Genomic DNA, 18,706 nt, shown 5'->3' on the forward strand with positions numbered 1-18,706 from the left:
CTACATGGATTTGAATTTACATTCATGACGGGGATAGGCTTTTGTTGAACGTAAAAATGGCCTCTACCTTTTAGTGAGTGATTCGATTAGAGTTTTAAGCTCGAATCATGTTTAATTTCAAACATACCGCGCCTTAATCAGTATTTGATGAACTAGCGGGCGATGGATATCATCACTACCCCCAGTTGTTATTTAAGCTTTAGTTTGATCCTCTAAAATTTATAAGCCTCCGAGGCTCCTTTTTTCTTAAGAAACTACCCCCATTCATTATGTCTAGGATTTCTTTATGGTGGTGTAGAAGTCCTTTGAAAAGGCAATTAACTAACGTGTCTTTAAGCTAAGTTATGATGTGGACACTCTATAAGGAGATCGGTGAAACGATTCCAAGCCTCTGAAAATGATTCATAAGGATTTTGTCGAAAAGAAATGAATCTTGGAAAGCATCTCATCCGTCTTTTAGGTGGGTAAAAATGTTCCATAAACAAATGAACAAGTTTAGCCCACGAGTCCACGTAATTAGGCACTTGGGCGTTAACCAAGACGCCTTATCGGCTAAGGTGAAAGGAAATACCCTTAGTTTAATTTGTTCCGCATCAACCGTAGGATGGTGGAATGTTATTAGGACTTGTTCAATCCTACGCGTGTTGATAAGGTTTTTCATGGTCTAAGCCATGAAAAGCGGGTAACAAATTAAAATATTTGGGGATTCGAAATCCCCAATCGGTCTATAGAACGATGCAAGATTTGGGGCTATCGCTCAAAGCTTTGTAGAAGTCAGAGAGAGGAGTCTCTTCTTCGTCGGGCATTGTGTCAAGTGATGTGTGTGAAATAGTAGCTAGAGGTGTAGTGGGTGGTATACTAGATAGACTTGTTTGTTGACGTTGTTGTGTAATTACGTTCTGTGTTTTTGTTCGGCCAGACCTTAATCTCATACAAGGCTAAAACCAAACTTAGCTAAACACATCAACACTCCAAACAATTCTGATATACTAGTATAAACCTCTAACATGAGATGCGAGGTGTGGAAGAAAGGAATACCTGATTGCGTCCTTGCTTCGCTTATGAATAGCGTCTTGTTTACGTGTGTTCAGTGTGTATAACAAGTTAGAATACTGAAAAATATGAAAAATCAAAGTTCGAATCAAAACTGCCGAAATCCGGAAAAATTTGCTAAGGGCGCGGGTCGCGCTCGCATAGGGCGTGGGCGCGCTCCGTGTAACTTGGTATTCCAGAGTTTAAGGGCGGGTCGCGCTCCACATGGGGGCGGGTCTTTGCTCCGTGCTATAAGAGGCAGTGCGCTCTGCTAGAACACGGTCGCTTCGGTGTTATTTTGTCGAACTTTCCAACGTTGAATCGGATAACCACAGTATGAATCAAACACGGGTGGGTGGGTGAAATGGGACTTTAACAAAAGTACTAACACTATGAAAACAATACGAAAGTGAAACTAAGATGGCAGCGGCGCCATTTGATAAAATATAAAATTGAATATATTAGTTTACCTACGAAATGAACGATGAACTCAAAACGTAAGTAAACTAAAACTATCTACATGTCTATTTTTTATCAAAGATTTCTACTCTCAATCATATGAGATATAGTGGAGTAGAGTGATTCGTTCCACTCCTAGTCCTTCCGCATGCTGTGCTCTCTACGTATAAGTACTCTACTTAAGGTCTAATGGGAGATTTACGAAAAAGGCAACTAGACTACGATGCAACTACCCACAAAAAGCAACTAGTCGGTTATCAAAATAACTAAGGGAATGCTACGTTGATTCGATGATAAGGAGTTAGAGGGGGATTGATTCCACCTTAACTCGACTTAATCCTATTAACGAATGATCGTCAGAATCCGAATTGAATCCGCTTCGCCAGAACAATTGGTTCTTCCTAATCCCTAATTACACATGGCATTCCTACCAATTCATAACTAGCATGTGAACGGTTAAACCCATTCTCATGGTGAACTAATCGTTTCTAGAGTGGAAAGGAAATTACGACGATTTTATGATAGTCGGAATCAAGCTTTCATCAAGGCTTCTCAACCCCCTCTAATAGAGGTTTAGCCGAGAATCATTACGCAATCATTTCCGATTAAATTTAAACTAAACATGATATAAAGAATTGAAATTTACTAATCTAAATTAAACAATAATTAAAATCTAATTAATAACTAAGAATTGAATAACAAGTAATAAATAAATCAGATCTAACATAAATGTAAATGACAAGAATCGAAATTTAACAACTAGCTATTTTATTAATCAAACTAATTAAGAGTAATGATTCTAATAGTTTAATCTAAAACAAGAATTGGATTTGAAATTAAACTTAATTAAAAACAATTAAATAAAAACTAGATCTAAAAGCTATTTTAATGGCTACTTTTTACTCTAACCTATCTACCATTAACTATCTACCATTAACAAAGAGCTAAGCTTTTGTTTTTATACTTTCAGATCCAAAAATCGTGCATGGGCTTGGAGCCATGTTTTGGGCCAGAGAATCAAGCCCAAAACCCAATTCTTTCAGTCCAAAAAGGCCTCTTCAGCTGCAGTTGGCTTCAACAGACTTTTCGTCCACTTCTGCTCCTCTGATTGGATCACGGCTTAGAACATTGGAAAGCTCTTTCCGAGCCGGTCGTTTTGACATAAGGTAGGCCCCATTCCGGTGGTCCGAGTCCAAAGATATGGCCTTCGGAAGTTCTCTGGCGACTTTGTGTGTCTTTGTTTTACGCTTTCGCGTCGACTTTTCAGCTTTTTAACCGGGCTTTAAAAAGGCTTTGTCTTCTTGAATCTTGGCCTTTAATCATGGAACTCCTTAGTAACCGACCTTTGCTCCTTTATCTCGCTAAAGTGGCACATTTCGCACATAAATGGACTTTAAAGCCTGAAATGCATAAAAACACGTAATCAGTGTTAACTCTTAATTATTACTCACATAATTGGTCTAAAAGTATGTCTGTTACAGGGTTAAAACTACAGTTTTTGGCTCTTATCATATAATATGCATAATATTTGCCCATATGATTCTCATTTAAAACATAAAGAATTAGAGTTAATACAAAAGTAATGCTTTTAGTATATAACCCTATCAATAACAATAGCTTGGCTACACATATCATTTGCAAAGATTGGGAACACTTCTATAAGTAGTCCCACCTAGCTCTTCTCCCATGCCAGATGTATTAAATTGTCTGTTATCAGTCTCTAGTCAACATATTTCATTTGCATATGATAGAGTGGGTGGTTGTTATTTGGACCATTCTGATGGTGCCAATCTCTCTCTTGCCCAACTATGCACCATAAGTATGATCGTATCCCTGGGATGATTCCTAGTTCATGCAAAGAAAAGACCTACTAGGGACACCTTTGTGACCATGAAGTTCATCCTAGAGCATCTTTTTAAGCATTCATCCTTGGTTGTTTAATGATATAAGGGCGTTAGTTTGCGTCTTCATGATTAGAGGTGCTTTGCCTGCAGATCTGCCAACACAATTGTGATCTGGTACTGTCGGGCAATCGGGTGTAGTGACCTAGACTCAATTTGTTGGTTCCACCCTGAGATTCGGCCTTTAGTTTAGTATCCATGCAGCTTCCCTTGGGAATCACATGGGCTAAATGCCCTTTCCTCTCTCTGCCTCTAGCTTAAGCCAAAATAAACTAATTTTTCTTTCGTACTCGAGCAGTAGAACATATATTACTTGGTCAAGGCAGAAGCTAGAGCAGGAGCAGCTCTACTTTTATATTTCTTAAAAGTGGTAGGTATTTACCTAGAGCGTAACTTATTTTCAGGTCTTCAACGACTTATATTGCCTTAAGCTTGAGGAAGATGTGAATGAGGTTCTTTTTGCCCTTTCCATGGCCCTCTCTGTCAATGAGGCTAGCTCACCAGATGCTACTCTTCAACTTTAGAAGCTGTTAAAGTTAACTCACACCGAGAGAGGGCAAACTATTCTTGATTCCATAAAGAAGATTGAGTGTTTGAAGTAGGACGCCGATGAGGCTAAGCTCACCTGATGCTACTACTCGACTTCAAAAGTTGTTAAAGTTAACTCTCCCAAAAGGGCCAAATTGTTGTAGATGCCTCAAAGAAGATTAAATGTTCAAAGTAGGACGTCTTATGTCTAACTTACTGTAACTTGATTTTTGGTAGTGCTGGGCTGCTGGCAATAGAAGAATTCAAGAATTCTGTTGTAAAATTTGTTTAATTTAAGGTCATATTTTTTGTATAGTTATTGGCCTCCATATTTCTGAGGAAGCTTGGGGACTGCGTATCAGAGTCTCACCCAAAAGTTCTTTACACGGCTTGTTATGTTGGTCACTTTGTCATACTATGGAAATTATATTTCAAACCTTTCTGTAGTTCTTTTCCACTTCTTGTTTCTACTCTTGGAGAAACCATTCTCAGAGGTTAGATTGGTTCAATGAATTGACTGTCAGAGTTTTATACAATGTGGCTTGAATTTTGGTTGTCAGAGTTTTATATAATTTTGGCTTGAATTTTATATAATGTGGCTGTCAGAGTTTTGGCTTGAATGTGCTGTCAGAGTTATATGTAAGAGTTTTAATTTTGGCTGGCTGTCAGAGTTTTAATTTTCAGTGAACTCTGTAAGACTAAAACTATGTAAGAGTTTTAATTTTGGTTTGGTCAAGTCGAGTTTTAATTTTCGTGAACTCTATTCTGCGCTACTATCGAAACATGCCAAAGAAGAATGCCAACTCTTCTTTTTTTTTTCCTACGATGTTACAACTTACAAGTCAAAATGAAAATAAAAATGATCCTACTTCATGGTCCTTGTATAGTTATATCAACCTCCTCATCTTAACAGAAGACTAATTCCACCAAACACACCATGAACTTGATAAAGTTATTTAATCTTTGTCTGTAACCAATAGCTAGACCAATCAGTTCTTTAATTCTCTCAATTTAGCAGTGGTTCAGGCCTTCAAGGTGTTCTATCCTCTTCAGTCTAAGAAAACTTCAATGCCAACACTCTGCAGCGAATGCCTCTAGCTTGAGCAATGTGATGGAAACGAGAGACATCATCAAGGCCCATTCCTTGAGGACAACTAAAGTAGAAATATGGCTCGAACCCATGAACGTTGCAGCAGACGCTATGCCCTAACAATATATAAAACAGAACACTTAAATTTTCCAACATTATCCAAAAATACATCTCTTTTACGTTCTCAATATCTCTTAACTGAATATCTAGTTTTCTTTTACTCATTTAAAAAAGACTCGACGTCATGTGATGTCAATTATTATCAATCTACTGTTGGAAATGAAAGTTAAAACCATTAACTCTAGACACAATCTGTAGACTTGATGATTCACTCAGATTGTCACAGGTTCCAAGTTTCACAATGATAGTAACTGTGCAACCTTTGTCGAGACCATCACTTCAATCCAAATATGACTTTCCATGAGATTAAGAAACCTGATTTCATCCTAGAAATGTGAGATGATAATTTTACAAATTCAACAAAAGAATTGCCAATAACTAAAACGTAAATTTACAGAGTTGAGCTTGATTATCAGGGCCCAAACAAAAAACAAAAAAAATAAAAATAAAAATAAAAAATGGAATTGTGCCATTAAAAAAATCAAGCTAACAGAGTCTGTGCTATCGTTCATAGCTCAACAGCTCAAGCACCTACATTTCTCATTCCATTAGAATCTTGTAGTAAAAACATATGCCACTAGATCAACAGACATCAGTGGCACGGAATTAAACCAGCAAGTGACCACAATGAAGTTTGACTGGAAATATGAAGTTATCAGTTTTCTTTGTTCCTAATCATGAGTCAGGACTATAATAACCAGATTATTTATTTGTACCTCTTACAAAGAGCAAGTCCAATTCCTGTAGCATCATTAATCCGATTTGGTCCACTACGAGATTGTGCAAATTTAGTAAAAAGATGTGGACTATCTTTTGGACTGATTCCGTAGCCAAAATCTTTAACCTGCAAATAAAAAAAATGTGACAATGTAAATTAATGTGCAACATAAAAAAAAAACCAAACGTCTCAGCAATTGCCGTTTCACCATGTTTATGAACATTAACTCCTGTAACATGTCTATCAGAAACACTTCATAGTATATTTGAAGTTCAAACTAGTATTCTTTGATGCCCATTCCACCCACCGCCCCGCCCTTCTTCTCTGTTATTCTTAAATTCGTCCATATCAATTATATTGTAGAATTTATTGAGCATATTTTCTTTTTTTGTATGGAGCAAGTATTAACAGTTTTATTGAACAACATAGTAATTTAGACTACTTAACACATAATAAATTCACATGCACCATTCACTGACCTATATACATAAATAGAAATGGTTGTCACTTGACACGGTAAAATTCAGAGCCCCTCTAGTCTCTCAGGGATTCTGGTTTGGCAACAGAAGCTAGAACTTAAACATAGCCTTCCTTAGTGAACTTCACAGCATTACCAACAACATTCAATATTATCTGCATGATTCGTTTCTCATCTCCAACAGCAAATACAGGTAAATCAGGTGATAACATTAGTGTAAGTGATAATTAATGAAGGTAAATCAGGTGACAACAACTTACCTCTTTAAAAACTCCATGAAGGTTGAAAGTTTTGCAATCTAATTCAAGGCTTCCATCTTCTTGAAAGTTCGAAAACATCATTCATAAAAGTCGCAATTTGGGTTAAAATTGGTTGAATTTGGAGGTTAAAATGGGTTGAATTTAGAGAATTCGATTTTGGAGAAGCTGCAATGGGTTAAATTTGGAGAATTCGATTTTGGAGGAGCTGCAATGGAGAATTCGATTTTGGAGAATTCAATTTCGTGCTAGAGAGGAATAGGAAAGGAGGGGAAAGGAGGGGAAAGGAAACCCTTCGTAATTATGATTTCCGTACCTTTAGATTTGGGCCTTTGATTTCTGATTTAGATTTGGATGATCTAACGGTTGTATTTGGGTTCTTCGATGGCTGTTTCGGTTTTGGCTGTTCACCTAGCCAAACCGTATATTATATATAATTTCACCATGAACATTCTCTTCTGCGTTGGCATTCTCGTCCCGAAAACATTCAACCAAAAATAAGCAAAGTTTGATCACCTTATGAAATATAAAGTTGTGATTAAAAAAAATAAAGAAAAGTACAAGTAAAACAGTTTAGAAATTGTATAAGTAACCACTTATGATACCTTGGTTCGTTAAGATTCTTGAAGTATGATTAGTTGGTTGTGACATATAATCTACCGAGATCACCAATGTTGCATACTCGTGAAAAAACATCATGTTAAGTGAAATAAATGAATAAGAAATAGAAACAATCAAAAACATTATATAAAAACAAAAAGCTCTCATTCCTTTAATCAATCTTAAATCTAGATGATGTTGCATTTATGATTGAAACACTTAGAATTAGAGTTACTCTTTAAAACTTTAATACACTTTGGGAACAAAGTAATACTACCAAGAGGGTCATACAAATCATAAGCATTATCCAATAGGTCACGCATAACAAAATTTTCTAGCACATCTACTACTCATCTTGTTTTACAAATCAAGCAATAGGGAGAAAAGTATCCTCCTCACTGGAAACATAGTTTTTGTCAAGAAGACTACTTTGTCAGTGAACGAGTTCTATTATGAGAATACTCTTCCCACATAACTTCATAGCGAACTGGAAAACACTTATAGAGTAATGGTTAAAGAGTAAACACTTCTTCACTAAAATAAGGGTTAACTACCCATCTGGTATCCATGTTGGCACGAGGCTAAACTCTAAACCTATGTGGAACAGTCACACGCTCCAAGGATGGTGCTTAGATGACTATATACAAAGAACCAGACTTCCGTGCATAAGCAAGCTAGGCCAACCAACAAAAAATGCCATGTATGCTATAAAAAGTGTACCAAAGAGCCTCTCTACTGCCTCAAACAAATCTTTTAATGGACTGGAGTTATTTACATTACCTTGTGCAGGAAGATGCCAAGATACAAATTTCAAGAAACTAATCTAAGTTTCAGACGGGTACACCTACCAAACAAACAAAGAAAAAAAAAGAGGGACACATTCGAGTGACCGAACCTCTCAAATTTAATTGCCATGATGCCTCACGAGGGTTTTTCAAAGGAGCAGCAATGTGACAACAAATACGACCGATTATGCACCATGAGTTTTAAAGTTAAAATGAGAAATTTAATTGATAAATTATAAAATTGCAATTAAAAAAAAATCAAACTAAAAAGGATAAATTCTTACCAAATAAATTGAGAATAAAAAATGAAACGAGTAAGACGATCTTTAAAGGCACGAACCGAGAAGCTCACAAACTGATGAAGCACGCACTAACTGACTTGTGAAATAATATATTAACAAAATTAGTAATTACAACTTCTGGACTTTCAATTCACAAAGATGAAAAATACTCTCTGTACACTTGATTTCGCACCTGCTTTGGCCAATGAAAGAACATAAAGCACCATGAGCATAAATCCAAAATTCTACCATGATAAGAATATTCAAGAGGTATCAAAAGAATTAATATATAGCTTGTCTAAAAGATTTTGGAGCTATGGGTAAGCCTTTACCTACATTTTTGGTCTCGGTACATATCCATCAACTGATCCAAAATTAAAAATTAAAAATCATAACAATAAGAAACAAAAAACAAGCAATATAAAAACAAGTGCAGAAGAATTTGGAGATTAGCCCAACTGAGTGTGACAAAAGAGAAAAGATATAGGCGGGGAGTAATCAAACAATAGTACTTATAAATTACTAGTATATAGCCCGTGCCCAAGGCACTGTTACAAATTAAATCCAAATCAACCAATCAATCATAAAAAAGTCCAAGGGGTGGGGTGTATAGTTGACCAAATCAACAATGATCCAATCTATGGTTAACATTGTAGACGTACATGACTCTATAAGACTTTGGATATGCCATGTCACAACTTGTGAAATACAAAGAACTGCTCATCAAACAATAGTACTTATAAATTATAATACCTCCAATAGAGTATCCTTTCTGCTGTGTGTGGGATTGAGCTTTTGCACCACTGAAGTCTACATCTACACCATGTATGCTTGCACACTGAAATTCCATCTTGTTCTCAATCAATGTCCCAATTTTGTCCGAAAATATATATTTTATCTGTCTATGATCCTCATTTATATTCAATTTCCTCATTTATATTCAATGCCCAACACTGGAACCTCGAATTTGATGCTTCATCATAAAGATCGATTTGCGTTCCTGATCATGAAGTAGGCCTGCCCAAGGTGGACAAGCTCCATTGAAATTTCGAGGGAAATAGGTATCAAAATTTGGAACACGATATTGACCAGAGGGTGGAGACTATCTCCAACCCCAATCCATTATAGTATGAGTTGTTGTAAAACACTTTATCATGGAAGGTTAACTAAATCCAGAGGATGCTACTTGGTCGTTGTTTCCTGTTTCAAGACCACACCAGCCAACCCACACATTCATTCTATCAAACACATTAAGAGCAAGACAAACGGCAATTTAGAGAATAACCAACCAACTAAAGTGAATCATCACAAAGAAACAACACAGAGAGAAACTAAATCGCCAATTTAGTATCGAACCCTCTCAAATTTAATTGGAAAGAACTCTAGTAATTAGATTTCCTCAAACGACAAACATAGATCAAACACCATAAATTTCAAAGTGAAAATGTCGTGGGATACTCATAACAGAAAAGTGGAAAATGAATGTGTCGTAATATAAACTAACAAGATGCCACGGTTTTTGTAAATTAGTGGTATAAACTAAAATCCAAAAAAAATCAAATAACTATCTACCGTGGTATACAAATATTAGGCACGGTTATTACAAAAATAGTGGTATATAAACATGTACGTGGCATATGTCTTTATGTAGTAGTGGTGGGTGCCTAGCCTCCAGACTATGAGCTGCTTCCAACATCGGGGTTTCATATCACACTGAAATTGGTATTGCCCCACCTAAAAAAAAATTAAATAAATAATAATAATAATAATAGAATTTCCTTGTTATCATCCCTGATTAAAATGCCATGTGACATCATTTTAGGGAATTGACATAAATATGTTGGATATCTTGTTGGACTAACTAACACTTTAAAATTAGTTGGATATATATCTAGCTTCTTGGACTTGGACTAAAACACTATGAAGAAATCCCTTTATGAAGGATGATGGCAGTTAACTAACAATTGGATTTCAGAATAATATAACGGCTGTAATTTGTTAATGATCACATTTCCTGATTTTTTATATGTACATCTACCACTACGTAGGGATGAGCCAGATGGTGAACTTGGAGTTGTACATGCATGTTTTATCCAAAGGCGCACTAGGGACTGCACATTAGCTTTAATTCTGGAATCCACATATTTATATCCAAATTAAATCATGGCGAAACATGGTTATACGACTTGATTAAAAAAAAAAACTATTAATCATTAGCTGTTAATTTAAACAAGTCTCCATCACCCAGTGCCGGCCCTGAGTTTCTGGTGGCCCGAAGCCAACTCTTAAAATATGGCTCTATATGTGTAAATTCACATGTCAAAAACAAAAATCGATGCATTTTTTGCCTAGCGTTATTATTTGTTATCTCCTATTTTTAGTCGAATTCCTTTTTGTTTTATGTAACAAATAAGATTTTATACATCTTTTGACTTCGTAATATGTGAAATAGCAAGTGGATTTAATAATTTTATTAGCCATATATAAGCTACAATTAAGCCTATAATTATATTGTTCTTATTAGTAAGTGTTTATTACAAGGTGTGTTAAACTGTTTCAGTGGACTCTAGTGGTGGACTGGTGGTCCCTTACTTTTCCAAAATAATGGGGGCCCAAAGCGCTTGCTTGTGTGGCTTTGCCTCAGGGCCGGCACTGCCATCACCGTACCTCTATAAATACCAACTTGATATTACATTCTCTTATAAGCTTACATTCTCTAGCTTGCATTACGAACATATATATATTACAGTTCTTTTATAGTTAACATTTAATTCATTATGGCGTTAACATTTAATTCATTATGGCTTCCAATAACAATGGATATGTTGTTCTCCTTCTCTCCCTAAACATCCTCTTATTTTCCATGGTTGATGCAACTAACTTACACTCCCACACCAACTTCCAAAGGTACATGCCCAAGAGATGCCTTAAAGATTGGTGTTTGTGCTAATGTATTTGGTGGTTTGGTTAGTGATGCGGAACTAAAAAAGATTTAGAAAAAAAGATGCGGAGATTTTCAAAAAATAGAATAGATTTAAGAAAGAAGAAGATTGAATAGAAGAATTGTAGAAGTTGAGCCAAAAAAATATAATAGATTTTGGAGATTTGATAGTTGGGGATGGTTATATGAACTCCACCTTATATTGACTCCAAAGTTGCTCCACTTTTAAAAGTGGACTTACATGATGAATTGAGGGCTAATGTTTTGTGGAGATATACATTACATGATGGAGAACACCCCCACAAAAAATTAGCTCAATTGAATATGCTTAACTTTGTCAAAAATTGTTATGAAATTAAAAAAATCTGGGCTGTTAGCTAATTTCATAACATTCTAAACGATTTTTTGACGAGGTTGTACATCTTCAAATGAAGTGATTTTTTGTGATGATGATTTATATTGTGTGGAGAATATCTCCACCAAAAATCAGTTTTTAATTCATTGTATTTAGTGGTGGAGTTATTTTGGAGTCACCATAAGATGGAGTTCATATAACTATCCCCTTGATAGTTTGATAATTGATAATTGGTTGAATGAACTAAACTACAATGACCTCTTTATATGGGTAACCCATACTTGATTAATAAGGAAACTAGACTTCTAAATCTAACCTAGACTTCTAAGTTAATTAAACTATAAATAGAAAATACTACATATTCCAAATTCCTATTAAATAATAATTTTAATTTGAAAATAATAATTTTAGCACAAGCAAAAGAAATTCTAGCAAGAATGAGGGGCTAGTAATCTTACATCATTCTTCCATTCTTTTGAAAAACTCGACCTCGAGTTGATGATAGGAAAAAAAAAATAACCTTGTTTTGTCAAAAACAATATTTTCACAATCTTTCGACTTCTTTGGTGAAATTTGCGTAGTCTTTTGCTTGAAGTAAACACATGTCCAAAGGAAACTTCAAACGAACTTTCGACGATATTTCTTGCGCTTCTTCGAATAATATGTAACTATTGGAGAAAAGAACAATGTAAACAAATCTTTATAAGATGGAAAGATATAAAAGTTGGTGTGCACTATTCTTCTTAAAAAAACTCTATCTTTTGAAAAATCTCATCTTTTTGTCCGATCTGTAGACTTTGAAAGTTGGAATCTTCATAAGCAATATGTGGAGTATTCTTTGTAACTTGTGGAGAACCAACATAAGAAACAACATCTTCTTCGTTCATCGTTTCAACATTTTGAGGAGTATAGACTAGTGTTAGTGGAGGTGAGATTGGAGGTATAATTAGAGTGGTTAGGAAAATTTTCGGTGGGGATATAAGAGCGATAATTTCATGGATTATTACAGAGGTGTTAGGGTTTGTAAAAGTGGTGGTGGATGTTGCAGAAGTAGATTTGGGATTTGTGACAGTGGTGGTGTTAGGGTTTGCAAAAGTTTTAGTGTGAGAGAATGTTGCTTTGAACATATTCATGAGTCTTGTCTCTAAAGCTTCAAGTTTTGCATCAAATGTTTCGAACTTTGAATCAAGGTTTAATTCGAACTTGTTGAATTCTTCATTTGTAACAAATTTAGTCATTATATATTTGGTGTGGCTTACGGAAGTGGTGGTGGTGGATTGTTTCAAAGAGGTTTAGAAGAAAAAATGCATAGATTTTCAAAAGAGGGAATAGATTTAAGGAAAAAAAAATATTTAATAGAAAAATTATAAAAGTTGATGGAGAAAAATATAATAGGTTTTGGAGATTTGATAGTTTGATAATTGATAATTAGTTGAATGAACTAAACTAGCTACAATGACTTCTTTATATAGATAAGCCCTACTTCATTAATAAGAAAACTAGACTTCTAAATCTAACTTAAGACTTCTAAAGCTAATTAAACTCTAAATATTAAATATTAAATATTTCAAATTCCTAATAAGTAATAATTATAATTTGAAAATAATAATTTTAGCACAAACAGGAAATTCTTGCAAGAAAGAGAGTCTAGTAATCATACATCAGTTAGTGCTCAAGTAGGTACCCCTATTGCACACTCATTCAAGGGCTTGTTGATCTTGAAGCAGCAGTGTGCCTTTGCACTGGTCTCAATCTCAATGTCTTGGGTCTCAATCTCAATGTCCCAGTATCTCTCAGCTTACTTCTTAATATCTGTGGGTGAAAGGCACCAACTGGATTCCAATGCCCTTAAGGTTGGTTTTTGATTTGGTTGCTTTGACCAAATTGTTTGTGTTATTTGGAGCTTTGATTCGCAATAACACACTGTTTAAAATAGAAGTGTGATGTTTCGTACTTTCGTATGTATGTAGGATTAGTATGTCATTCAATTCTTATATACATCACAAAGTAGAGATGATGTGATTCCCTATGACCCTATAACTCCTATAAGAGCAAGTCCAATGGGTGTTATATGGGTTGCTAAATGTCATATAGTACCCCAAAAACCAAAATATCATTTCAATGGGGTTGCTAGAAGGCTCATAAATTTGGCTAGTGTGATAAATCTAGCCAAATTTGTAGCTTTGTCTAACAGCTACCATAATAAATTTTGGGAGACGGACGACACATTTTCTGCTAACTGTGTGTTAAATTTCGAATGACGACAGAAATTGTGTCATCTGTCTAAAAAAAAATTCAACCTAAGTTACAAACTAATGGATGGACGGCAGAAAATGTGCCGTCCGTATCCATTTAGCACATCAAAACACAAAAGAGCGTTGGAATTAAATTCAAGTTTTGATCCCATATTTGGCTGGCCAAGGTAAAAACCCTTAAAATCTTATGTGGCAAGGGTTTAGCGGCTCTTTTAGCAACCCTCCATTGGACTTGCTCTAAGTTATTGTAACTAGTTCATTTGTTCAATCAATGAAAAAAAAAATCTTTTGGTACTAGAATTTGTTACTTAACTTATTTACATGCTTGAAATAATATAGAAATTTTCTTGGAAAGTATACAGGACATTCGTTATATTACCAATTATGTTTGCTCGGAACAAGATATAGTACTGGTTGGTTTTGATTTCATAAAGTATATCTGAAGCAGAGGCACAAAAAGCTGGATCCATTTACGTTTCCATTGTAATATTCGATAGATAATATGAAGTGAATCCAGAGTTGAAAAATAAATAATCTAAAAAAATGCTCATTGCAGCAGAACTGACCCATTTTGTTCTGCCTGGACTAGAAAATAATTGCCTCGTAATGATATATAACAAAGCAGTTCGTATAGTAGAGATAATTTTAGTCTGTGTTAAGTTCATCTGTCCGTTGGATGTTGGAACTCAGACAACAGAGGCTTGTTATCCGTAAAATTTAAATTGGCAAGGTCGACTAGAAAATTATATTGATTAAAATATATATAGTACTTCCACTAATTTATCCTTGATTAATTGTTCAGAGGTGGGATGCTTTGTTGATTCCAGAAGAAGTTCTCTGGATCAACCTTGTTTTTCACCTGTGCTAATCTTTTGAAATTATCCTTGAAATACATTCTGCCCCAAACCCTAGCATTTAAGTAATTAACTTGTCCGGACATCTTCATTTATGCCCAAGTCAAGGTCCTTGTAGTTGATATTTGCAGCTCTTGGGGACTTGGAAACATAAGAGCATTTCTAGGTGGACGCATTCGTGGTCGCATTATTCAAATTTGAAGAAATGCGTCAAAATTTCCCGGAATTCCAACTCTAGGTGGACGCATTTGTGGTCGCATCATCTGCTTGTTCGCAAATTTGGCAATTTGGATGCAGATGCGACGCGACATTGGTAATGTCGCGCGCCATTGCAAATGTGGCCCCACAACTTTTTTGACTTTGACCAGCACCACACGCGCCAATTGCACTGTCGCGCGTCACTCCTAATGTCGCGTAAGGGTTTTTTTTTCACTTGCGCGCCACTCCTAATGTCGCGTGGGTTGTTTTCAAATTATACATGGGCGACATTACAACTGTCGCGCGACAGTGCTAATGTTGTGTGGGTTGTTTTTTGGTAATCGAATTTGCGACTAACTTCTTCATTCACATTCTTCAAATATGAAGAGTATGCTACCACCACCTAGAGATGCTCTAAGGAGTCATGTATTTGTGTAGACGTCTTACGGATTTTATGTACTTTTTAGATGCAGAAGCCCCCTCTTGCCACCACATGCAATACTGAATATTGTACAAGTTCCCAACTCTATGGGGAAATGGAATTGCAGATTCTGATATCTTACTCATTTTTCCTCCGAAAGGCTCCCATATCAGCATCGGCGATTTCTCTTTTTCTAATAGAAATTTCCATATGCCTTCCATGGAAGCACTGGAAATTGGCTCTTTTACAAAGTCAGATTTACACTTGAAATAATTCTTTGATTGCTGAGACCTGTTCAACAGAACATCCACTGGTTGCCCGTTCATATTTGCAGTGTAAAGAATTGAATTGATCCAACTCATTTCAGTGCAATCTTTGGCTTCCACCCCAGGTCTGAAAACTCATTTTCATTAGTGGAAGTAGTTCTTTGACCCTTCCAAGATATAGAGACTGAAATGAAACTTGTATAGTTCTCTTTTTTTGTTTCATTGTCCACAGCTTGTATGATAGCTCTTACGAAAAGATCTGCGTGGAACTTATCTGCGACGTTTTGCCGTTTGTGAAGAAGAATAGTAACTCCTGCTTCCAATTTTTTGTGCACATTGAAAACTGTGACAGTAGATGGGACAGAAACTAACTTGATTTTCCATGATACAATAACTCCAAAACTAGCACCTCCGCCGCCTCTTAATGCCCAAAACAGTTCTTCACCCATGGATTTCCTATCATGTAGTTTCCCTTTTACGTCAATGAAGTACGCATTCAAGATATTATCAGCAGCAGTGCCATATTTTCTAGATAACGTGCCAATGCCGCCACCACTAATATGCCCTCCTATACCAACAGTAGGACAAATACCTGCAGGAAATCCATGAGTGCTACTTACTTTTGCAATTTGGTAATAGACTTCACCAAGAGTGGCACCAGCCTGGACCCATGCTGTGTTATGGTTATATATATCAACATGTACTTTTTTTTTTTTTTTTGATAATATATGGGTTCAACGTGTACTTGTCGAAACTTAATAAGATCAATTATGACAAAAGGCTTTTGAGATGTATGTGATAGGCCTTCATAGTCATGACCGGCCTCCACTTCGAACTCTGATCTGAAGCTCATGTTTTTTAGAGCAAATAACTGCAGCTTGGATGTGTGATTCATGGAAGGGTGTGACAATGAACTGAGGATTTGGGGTTGTAGAGGAAATAAACATAAGGTCTCTTGTACAGAATATTCCAGGATAGGTGAATAGGAAGAGTCACTTGGTGAATATATATAGTATCTTTGTGATAGGTGTTGAGGTATTTGAATTGTGGGAAAGGCATTTGTTGAAGTTTGTAGAGATTGAATTAGAGGTTGCGCTGACATAATTGAAGAAAACAGGAATAGATGTATTTCAACGAATGCATAGTAAATTGAGAAGTCCATATAGTTGCCTGAGTGTGTTCTATGCCTCTATTGATCAAACATACTATATATATAGCATTTTAAGCTATAAATGAAGTCCATTATGCACAGATAATAAAACAATGTGAACTGACTTCGATTTGGTGTTAGTTGTCTCCATTTTACTCCTTTTGGATGTTTTCACATGGTGGTCCTATTTTGACTCCTATATATTTTGAATGATATAGCTCTTCAAGTTCCCTTCGAAGTTCAAAATTTACAGGAATACTTATTTTTTTGACTAAATGAGCAGAGAATTGTATTAAAAATTCTTATTTAGTTGATAACAGATCAGATCTTGCCGCCTTGGCATAAGCCCGTAGCTGAAAAAAAAATTATGTTTTGTGAAATTTTAATGTTTTATAATGAATAAAAAATTTAATATTTATAATGAAAACAAAAATTTAATGTTTTGTGAAAAAATTTATGTTTTGTGAAAAAAAAATTTGCATAATGTTTTATCAACAGGCAATTTTTTAAGGGTCCTATTACTGCCAGACCCCATTTGTGTTGGGCGGTTTCAAGTTGGGCGAAGGCCGAGGGGCCTTGTCCCATTGTGTCAAGCAACTCATAAATCATACACCCCCAACCAAATACCAATAAACCGCAAACCCGGCAACCCCACAAACCCACACACACTTTCGATTTCCATTTCCACGATTTCACTTCAAACCCTCGATTTCGCGCTCGACCAAAAACCCACAAACACTCATAATCATCCCTTCTACTTAACTTAGCCACAAATATCCTCTTTCTTTCACACACTCTGTTTCTCTCTGTTTCACACACATATTTTAAAATTTAAACAACTCGTAAGCTTGCTTCTTCAGTTAAGATGTGATTTGATTAATGTGCATCTGAACAACCAAGATCCAATCATCCAACTAATCAACATTCCGTTGTAAATGAAGCCATTTTTTTCTTTAGTTATTCTTTTGTTTCCTTTAGTACTGGAAGAAGCACATATGATGGGAGTCAATTATCTCCATGAATATTTAGTGATTGATTGTGAGCTTCATTAGCATACATAAAAGACAAATACTATTTTGCTCAGATGACCCCATCATTTCGCAAATTTGAACTCATTCAAAGGAAAGTTGGTGACTCAATTAAACTACCATCCATACTGAATAAAATATTTTGCTTACAGATTGTGAACCTTCTACTGAGCTTTGTATCTGTTGACGTCAATGCTATTAATCATCAGAATGAAACCGCAATGGATTTGGCAGATAAACTCCAATATGGAGATTAAGGAAGGTCAGTTGAAGGTCGGTGCGAAGCATGCTAGGTATGAGGCAATGGAACCGAAAAGAACATGTTAGTGATATAAAGCATGAGGTGCATTCACAGGCTTATCTACGTAATGCAAAGACCCACAAAAGATGTGCGGTATTGCCAAAAGAGCTACGGAAACCGCATGAGAAGCTTCAAAACACAACAAATTCTATAACCATTGTTGCCGCTCTTTTTGCCTCTATAGCATTCATGGCTATATTCAATCTACCCTCGATTACTTTGCACCTTGGACCGATCTTTGGGAAAGCCAACATTGTCGACAATGTTGGGTTTCAAGTGTTTTGCTTTTAAATGCTACATCTCTGTTCATATCTCTAGTTTGTTGTTGTGTTCGGATACAATATGTCAACTGGAATATAAAAAGTATATACCATCAGTTGCAAAAACTCAAGCATTCTTAGAACTGTTTCATTTCTAGAATTAAATAAATTTTCCAAACAAATACAATACGCACCATATAAAGATTACACCAATGATCATTTTGCGCTTTTGAGTGTTTGATAAGCCAATCAATGACACTGCCTATGTTGATCGAATCCTTGCATGAGATCATGTAGCGGCAGACTTCTCTATCTTTGATGGACTCCACTTGTATGTATGTTTTTGGCATTTGGACGGTGTGGCCACACCGTTTGAGATAAAGTCAAACGGTGTGCCACACCGCCCAAAATGCCAAAAACAAAAGTCA

At 35.8% G+C, this 18,706-nt stretch overlaps 1 protein-coding gene and 2 pseudogenes across 10 annotated transcripts; 1 reads left to right on the forward strand and 2 right to left on the reverse strand.

Moving 5' to 3' along the window:
• The first annotated feature begins 339 nt into the window (after positions 1-339).
• LOC147485363 (small nucleolar RNA R71) lies at positions 340-434 on the forward strand (annotated as a pseudogene).
• Positions 435-4,704: 4,270 nt separating this feature from the next.
• Positions 4,705-10,040, reverse strand: LOC147485364 (phospholipid-transporting ATPase 1-like). Of its 10 annotated transcripts, XM_086573112.1 has the most exons (8): positions 9,003-10,040; positions 8,586-8,613; positions 8,443-8,494; positions 6,900-8,342; positions 6,587-6,791; positions 6,328-6,481; positions 5,847-5,974; positions 4,705-5,126 (listed from the first exon to the last, which is right to left on the reverse strand). In XM_086573112.1, exons 1-4 carry the CDS (start codon positions 9,181-9,183, stop codon positions 8,295-8,297), a joined length of 309 nt encoding a protein of 102 aa, XP_086429238.1. In that variant the 5' UTR covers positions 9,184-10,040; the 3' UTR covers positions 4,705-5,126; positions 5,847-5,974; positions 6,328-6,481; positions 6,587-6,791; positions 6,900-8,294. The 10 variants fall into 10 exon arrangements, 7 of the variants coding, with proteins under 7 accessions (XP_086429238.1, XP_086429236.1, XP_086429235.1 ...); XM_086573110.1 differs by having other exon boundaries at positions 6,328-7,041; positions 7,189-8,342; XM_086573109.1 differs by having other exon boundaries at positions 6,328-7,099; positions 7,189-8,342.
• Positions 10,041-14,319: 4,279 nt separating this feature from the next.
• LOC147485365 (monolignol oxidoreductase AtBBE-like 15) lies at positions 14,320-16,774 on the reverse strand (annotated as a pseudogene).
• Positions 16,775-18,706: the final 1,932 nt, after the last annotated feature.

Source organism: Coptis chinensis, chromosome 7, assembly GCF_015680905.1.
Source record: "Coptis chinensis isolate HL-2020 chromosome 7, ASM1568090v1, whole genome shotgun sequence".
Taxonomy (NCBI): domain Eukaryota; kingdom Viridiplantae; phylum Streptophyta; class Magnoliopsida; order Ranunculales; family Ranunculaceae; genus Coptis; species Coptis chinensis.

Excerpts from the sequence above, each read along its gene's own strand:
- LOC147485364 (XM_086573110.1), bottom strand. The coding sequence starts at position 9,183 with ATGAGGAAATTGAATATAAATGAGGATCATAGACAGATAAAATATATA. Across the intron at positions 8,614-9,002 it reads GAAAGGATACTCTATTGGAG|TTGATGGATATGTACCGAGA; the intron begins GTATTATAATTT and ends ATTTTGGATCAG. Across the intron at positions 8,495-8,585 it reads TATGTACCGAGACCAAAAAT|AATTTTGGATTTATGCTCAT; the intron begins GTAGGTAAAGGC and ends TTATCATGGTAG.